This window comes from Glycine max, chromosome 19 (genome assembly GCF_000004515.6).
Source record: "Glycine max cultivar Williams 82 chromosome 19, Glycine_max_v4.0, whole genome shotgun sequence".
Taxonomy (NCBI): Eukaryota; Viridiplantae; Streptophyta; class Magnoliopsida; order Fabales; family Fabaceae; genus Glycine; species Glycine max.
Window position 1 is genome coordinate 40,576,590 of NC_038255.2, and position 7,675 is coordinate 40,584,264.

The 7,675-nt window shown below is 32.8% G+C and overlaps 1 protein-coding gene across 1 annotated transcript; it reads left to right on the top strand.

Moving 5' to 3' along the window:
- The first annotated feature begins 1,448 nt into the window (after positions 1–1,448).
- On the top strand, positions 1,449–5,935 carry LOC121174109 (putative disease resistance protein RGA4). The gene is made up of 4 exons (XM_041012535.1): positions 1,449–4,135; positions 4,302–4,339; positions 5,293–5,418; positions 5,675–5,935. Exon 1 carries the CDS (start codon positions 1,577–1,579, stop codon positions 4,118–4,120), a length of 2,544 nt encoding a protein of 847 aa, XP_040868469.1. The 5' UTR covers positions 1,449–1,576; the 3' UTR covers positions 4,121–4,135; positions 4,302–4,339; positions 5,293–5,418; positions 5,675–5,935.
- The last annotated feature ends 1,740 nt before the right edge of the window (positions 5,936–7,675 follow it).

Genomic DNA, 7,675 nt, shown 5'->3' on the forward strand with positions numbered 1-7,675 from the left:
TGCTCATATATTTTTATAAATTTTATCATAACTTTTAAGGGTAATGGTATCTGTACTCAGTAGCCGTATTCACACAACTTGACAGCAAACCCTCTGTTTCACGCATTGGTGAAATTTACGGAGGATTTCTAAATATGCTCCAATTTGTCAATAATTTTGGAATGTCCTTGCCACTAAATAACTAAACATCTCATTTTTTGATCTGAAACGTTTTAGTGTTATGTGCTGAGTATTCATTCCTTGAATGGTAAATTAAGGATTATTAGAAGTGTGATTACTCACTGATAAACTTTGATGTAATCTTTAGGTTCATGACTCGTGTTGAGTTGCTAAAGTGTTGCACCCTAATTTTTTTTTTATTTTGAACTAAAAAAACAGAATGACCAAATAAACATTCATGAACCTACATAGTTTTGCTTGCTGCCTAGGCTAACAAAATCTTTCAGTATGCAGCTTTTGGTATCCTCCATAAGGACCCAAAGTAAGTCAGTACGTAGAAGCTCTTTACCAGGTTTTCTACGCATAACCTGATTTGGCAAGGAAAGAAATACGCCACGCTTGCTTTGATTATAAGTTTTGGAGGGTATTTGTTGCAACTGTTCTGACTTAATGCATACTTGCAGCATGAAAACGAATATCAGTTAGTAGGCCTTAGAGTATTCGTAAGATGAGCTAACATGGTTTCCCATTCTTCAGAAAGTACTTGATTTTTTATACACTGCAAACATTTTGGCTTTAGAGTGCATTCTTTGCACATGTAGAGTTAGTAACGAGATGTATGAAGTCATCACTTCTATGAATTTAGCCTGAAAAACCTCTAACATTTCCACATCCAAGAATATTTGTGATTAATTATTAATGTCACGAAACACCTTTATCCTGGTGCTAATTATATTTATGATCATACGCATTTACCTTGGACCTAGATGTTGAGAGAAAAAATTATACATGAAATTACGATATAATCACAAGGTAACGTAGATAACACCGTTACACCAAGCAGTAAAGTATCAGCTACATCAATGCGTAGCAAAAATCTGAAGGGTGACAGGAAATGAAATCAGCACTAATCACAAGAATACCGTTTGTATATAAAATAGACCACTGCCTTCTGAATTGAGACCAATAGTGGGTAAAATGTACACAGATTAAATCCCTTTCACAACTAACATGATACTTTTGCTGCTAAACGCTGCAAAGTCATAACACTCAGTTAAATCCCTTTCTTAAGATTCATATTTTGCTTTCTTCATTTTTAAAATTCGTTGTTATTTAAAATTATAATTGTTAATCTAGAGGCAAGTTTTTAGCCCAACATGGCTATAGTAGGCTCAAGCCCAAACTTTATCTGTTTATAAATAATTTATTGAGTTTATTTTATTCAAGACTACATTTATTATTGTTTGGTGTAAGACAACAACCTGCATAATATCTTTTCTTGACTCTAGTCAAAGTAACAACAGTAATGTAATCCCTCAAAAGTCAAAAACTCTTGCCATCAACTTAATTTCTTCAAGAAATTTCAAACACGGATTGATCAGAAAATATCTTCCACTGTTGCAATTTCCTGATAACCATGACTGAATTAGTCCTCTTCAGCATCGCGGAGTCACTCATAGCAAAGCTTGCTTCTCAAGCATATGAAGAAACTTCTCAGGTGCTGGGTTTATACCACCATCTGCAAGAGTTTACACAGACTCTCTCATTAGTCAAGGCTGTGCTGTTAGATGCTGAGGAAAAGCAGCAGCAGAACTATGAGTTGCAGGAATGGCTGAGGCAGGTCAAACATGTTTTCTCTGATGCTGAAAATGTGTTGGATGAATTTGAGTGTGAAACACTACGAAAGGAAGTGGTTCAAGCTCATGGCAGCGCCACAACCAAGGTAGCTCATTTTTTCTCAACTTCTAATCCACTTGTTTTTCGTTATAGATTGGCTCAACACATAAAAAAAATCAAGAAGAGATTAGACAAGGTTGCAGCAGACAGACATAAGTTTGGTCTTGAAACAACTGACATTGATCGACGTGTTGTGCATAGGAGGGATATGACATACTCCTACGTTGTTGATTCGGATGTGATAGGAAGGAATCATGATAAGGAAAATATTATACGACTTTTGGTGCAGCAGAATCCTAATAATAATGACAAAAGTCTCTCTGTAATTTCTATTGTGGGGATTCCAGGCTTGGGAAAGACCACACTAGCAAAGATTGTGTTCAATGATAGGAGGATACATGAGTTATTCCAGTTGAAGATGTGGGTTTGTGTGTCTAATGACTTTAACATTAAGCAAGTGGTTATTAAAATCCTTAATTCTAATAAGGATTCTGCTCACCAACAAAATTTAGACATGGTAGACATGGAGCAACTGCAAAGTCAATTAAGAAACAAACTTGCCAGTAAAAAATTCTTACTTGTCTTGGATGACGTATGGAATGAAGATCTTGTAAAATGGGTTGAGCTGAGGGATTTAATACAAGTAGATGCTACAGGAAGTAAAATTTTAGTGACTACACGCAGTCACGTGACTGCTTCCATGATGGGTACTGTTCCCTCTTACATTTTAGAAGGGCTTTCCTTGGAGGATTCGTTGTCTCTGTTTGTCAAATGGGCATTTAAAGAAGAAGAGAAAAGGAATTCCTATTTGGTAAATATTGGGAAAGAAATTGTGAAAAAATGCAATGGGGTTCCTTTGGCAGTGAGAACATTAGGAAGTTTACTGTTTTCAAAAGATAACAGAGAGGAATGGGAATTTGTGAGAGATAATGAAATTTGGAATTCAATGAAATCTGAAAGTGGTATGTTCGCTGCACTTAAATTAAGTTTTGATCAAATGCCATCCAATTTGAGGCGATGCTTTGCTTTGTTCAACCTTTACCCATGTGGGCATGCATTTGATAGTTTTGATGTTACATCCCTTTGGGGAGCACTTGGTTTTCTTCCATCACCAAATAGAAATCAAATATTGAAACACGGTGCAAATCAATATCTTTGTGAACTATTCTCAAGATCTTTTCTACAGGATTTTGTTGATTACGGCATTGGCTTTGGTTTTAAAATACATGATTTGGTGCATGATATTGCACGGTATTTGGGTAGAGATTCCATAATGGTAAGATACCCCTTTGTGTTTAGACCCGAAGAAAGGTATGTCCAGCATCTATCTTTTCCTGAAAACGTTGAAGTTGAAAATTTTCCCATCCACAAATTTGTAAGCGTGAGAACCATACTATTTCCTACCTCAGGAGTTGGAGCCAACAGTGAAGTGTTTTTGCTTAAATGCACATCACGGTGCAAACGCTTACGGTTTTTAGATTTAAGTGATTCTATGTACGAGGCTTTGCCTCCTTACATTGGCAAGTTGAAACATTTAAGATATCTCAGTCTTGAGAATAATAACAACTTAAAGAGGCTTCCTGATTCTCTTTGCAACCTCCTAAAGTTAGAAGTTTTGATACTTAGTGGATGTTCAGAACTTTTAACACTGCCAAATGGTTTAAGAAAGTTGATCAGTCTTCAACATTTGGAGATAACCACAAAGCTACGTGTTTTGCCAGAGGATGAGATTGCAAACTTGAGTTCTCTTCGGATTCTCAGAATCGAATTTTGCAACAATGTGGAATCTTTGTTTGAAGGGATTAAACTCCCTACTCTTAAAGTATTGTGTATTGCCAATTGCCAGAGTCTAAAGTCGTTGCCACTTGATATTGAACATTTTCCTGAATTAGAGACTTTGTTAGTTGACAACTGTGATGTGTTGGAATTTTCCAAGGAGCATAACAACCAAAATTCCAACTTGAGGCTGAAGATTGTAAATTTCATTTCATTGCCACAGTTGGTGACCTTGCCTCATTGGCTTCAAGGATCGAAGGACACATTGCAATACTTGTTAATTTCAAGCTGCAACAATCTTGTGGGGCTTCCTGAATGGCTATCAGCTATGACTTGTCTGAAAACACTGTGTGTCACAAGTTGTCCTAACATGTTGTCTCTCCCGGATGGCATCCATCGCCTAACCACCCTTGAACGATTGGAAATTGATGGATATCCTGAATCGCTCCAACACTTAACCATTGATGAACCGGAAGAAGTCAAGGAAGAGGTAGAAGAATTGGAGTAAGGGCAAAAGGCAGAGGTAAGTATTAAAACACAGATAAATGTTGGTTTTTCTCTGTTTTGGGTGACATAATGTGTGTTGTTGTTCCTGAGGAATTCTTTAATTAATCATCTAACAATGCTTTTTATTAGTATGCCACTTTACTAGAAACTGAACTTGGATAATTTGTTTGAATTGAACACAGAATGGAGCAGGGAATTCAGATAGGACACCTCCAACTAGGTGAACATTCAATTTCTTTTACTGTGTAGTGTGTACTTTCCTGAGTGTTTAAATAAATTCTTTTGATTGAATGTGTTTGATTTGTTATCTGGTTAGTTGCCTGGGTTCTGATATTAAGTACTCAACAACAATATTTCTAGTAAATCACTTTTTGTGAAAATGTTACAAATGACATTTTAATCAATTAGGGGAGGGATAATATCTGAGTGAGGAGGAAAACGTTGTTTAAAATTAAGTAGAGAATATTGTTTCACCAAAGAAAAGTTTTATACTTTCTTTGCTTCACAGAAAATTTGTTCATACCTTCTAATAATTTCTTTTAAGTGCTTCGATTATTTTAAAGAGAATTTCTTATTCATGGTTTATACCATCACACTAGGAGTACGTTTGCTAATTTGCCTTAGTGTGCTGGCAGATGAATTCAAGCGCTAAATGAAACGGATTTCCAATCACAACACACAAGTGCATACACTCAGTTTGAAAATTAAATTTATCTTATGATTTAACATGAACATTATGAAAATTATATTTAATTATCTTATGATATAATTACTTTATTGTTTATATTTTTCTATAATATATCCTGCCATGCTCATATTTTAATTTTCAAATATTTTATCGTAACTCGTGCTCAGAATCCGCATCAACTTCACACCAAATAGGCTGCAATTTGGTAACAATTGTGGCGTGTCCTTTGTCACCTTAACATCTCAATTTTGATTCCAAACAATTCATTGTTAAGTTGATATAAACTGGGTATCCGCAGAATGTTAAATTCTGAAGGATTATTGGAAGAGTAATTAAAGGTTCATGAATTATCATGTACTTTTCGTAATATTTTTATCAACCTTGTTGCATGATTGTATCCTAATTTTTTCTTTTGAAGTAAAAAATAAATAAAAAAGAAGCACATTGTTAATATCTATCTTAACCTTTCAAGTTTCAATTTGCAGCCTGCAGAATCCACCATAAACACGTTGGTAGGAGCGCCCTTTACAAGGTTTTCTATACATCATCATCACTCGATCTGACAAGGAAAGAGATTTGTCAAACTTGCTTAGATTATCTGAGTGTTGGAGGTGAGTTCTGGGAAGTGCCAGTCCCTTTGCTTTCAGGATCAAACCCTTAAGCTTTGATTATCTGTGATTAATAATTCCATTGGATTGACATAAAAAAAAAAATCTTATACTCTGATAACCAAGTATCTAGTGACTTTCCTAATAAACTTCATCAAAAAATCACATATGTCTATGTGATAAAATATTCTCTTATAATAGATTTTTAAATTTAATCAATTAATCTTATTCATTTTGATCCTTGTATGAATTCGTCTAGTGTTACAGATTAATGCATAACTCCATTCCACCAACTACAGAAAAGTAAATATCAGTGAACACGTCTCGGAAGTTAAAACTCAAGGCATTCCCAAGATGAGCTAGCATCACTTGAAAAGATTAAATTTTGAACATTCTTCTGGCTTTAGTGTATATTATTTGTATTTGTAGAGTCAGTATCAACTTAAGCAGCCATTCCCTCCATGAACTTATGTATCTGTCATGACTCAAGAATATAATGCCATTGGTTTGAGATTTAAAAAATATCTTATACAATGATAATGAGCTGAGACCCACCTATATGTTATCCTAGTTCGGATCAGGATCATACTCAATAGGCCTTGGTCCTAAAAATGTTGTCTCCAAAGATGAGAGGAAAATTTATAAAACAAAAGGTAAATAATCACTTTTGTTCTTAAAAGTATAATTCGTTAATAAAGGTGTCCTTGAAAAATGTAAATACAAAATTTAATATTCAAAAGTGTTAAAACTATAACAAATATATCTGATCATCAGTACTGTGCAGTAAAACAGTTCAGCTCTGATATTTAGGAGACTCCGAAGTATTTCTTTAAAATAACCAAACAGTTCAGAATTTCAGAAGCAAAAGAAGAAGAGGTTCTACTAGCCAATGGTCAGCAATTCCAGGAAAAGCAGAAGCAAGATGGACAAGGATTGCATGGCTGGCAAAAGGAAACGAGATTTACTAAGAATATATGATAAAATCAATCAGTAAAAATATTCCTAACAAGAAATTCAAAATTTACACATTACAGGATTTACTGAAACTAAAAAAGCATACAGGAATTACAGAGACTAAGAAAGTACAGGCAACAATGAAAAAGATGTGATTTAAAATCAAATACGTAATATAAGCATTAAAAAGAAGGATAAACTCATTACTCCAGTGGAAAATTGATTGCACAACATGGTTCATTCACTTTCCTAAGCCCTATGTCCGCATAAGTATCAAAATGGTGACATTTTTGTCTTTCTTATCATATAGACAAGTTTTTCACCATGAGACATATTTATCTCACCTTTTTATCGATTAAATTTTATTTTTTCATTTTTTAGGAACTAATTTATCAATATTATATATTTTCAGAGATAAAAATAATTACTTGCCTAAACATATCCTTTAATTAATTAAATATTGTTAGTAATTTTTTTTCTATTTAAAATATTATAGCTCTTTATTTTTCAAACAAAATATTCGCAAATTGAGTCAATTAAATTATTTTAATTATTTCTCCTCTTAAAATTGATTAAAAATACATTAAATTTTACTATTTTGTCCATTCTGGACAGAAACAGAGAAAATGTTGCTTTTGAGTTTTGTGTAATTAATTATTAAATAACTCTTATTTTTCTTGTTTTTTTATTATAAATATTTATGTGCTCAATGTTTTTATTTCATCCATTCTGGATAGAAAGAGAGAGCAAATTTATTTTTTAATTAAATTATTAAATTATCCTTATATATATTATTTAATTTTTTACACGGTTAAGTAAAATGAAAAAATAGCATTTTTCTTTCATTTTCTTTTTTATTGAACAACTTAAAAATAATCTTATTTTCTATTTCCTTTTTGTATTATTTTATTTCTCTCCTATCAAATAAATTTTTCAATAAAATAAAATTCACACAAAAATTAAATTGGTTTAATTTTAAAATAAATAGACTTGGTTTACTTAAAAAATTGTTAGAAGAACCAAAATTACCCTATTCAAAGTCAAAATACCAAATATGTAAAATAAAAAATTAGTAGAGATAAACACAATACTTACAATTGACTTATCATATGCATACAAATTACAAAGATTCATTTCCATATATCTAATAAGAATATTCCTGCCCTTGCTAGTTTAGTTTTATGTTACTGAAAAATACTGGGTTGAAGAGGTCCCTTATCAATTGGATCTCATTATAATTGAGGATGCTCCTTGCTCTATTTTTTGCTGAATAAAATCCCAATTCCTTTCTTTCAAAAAAAAAAAA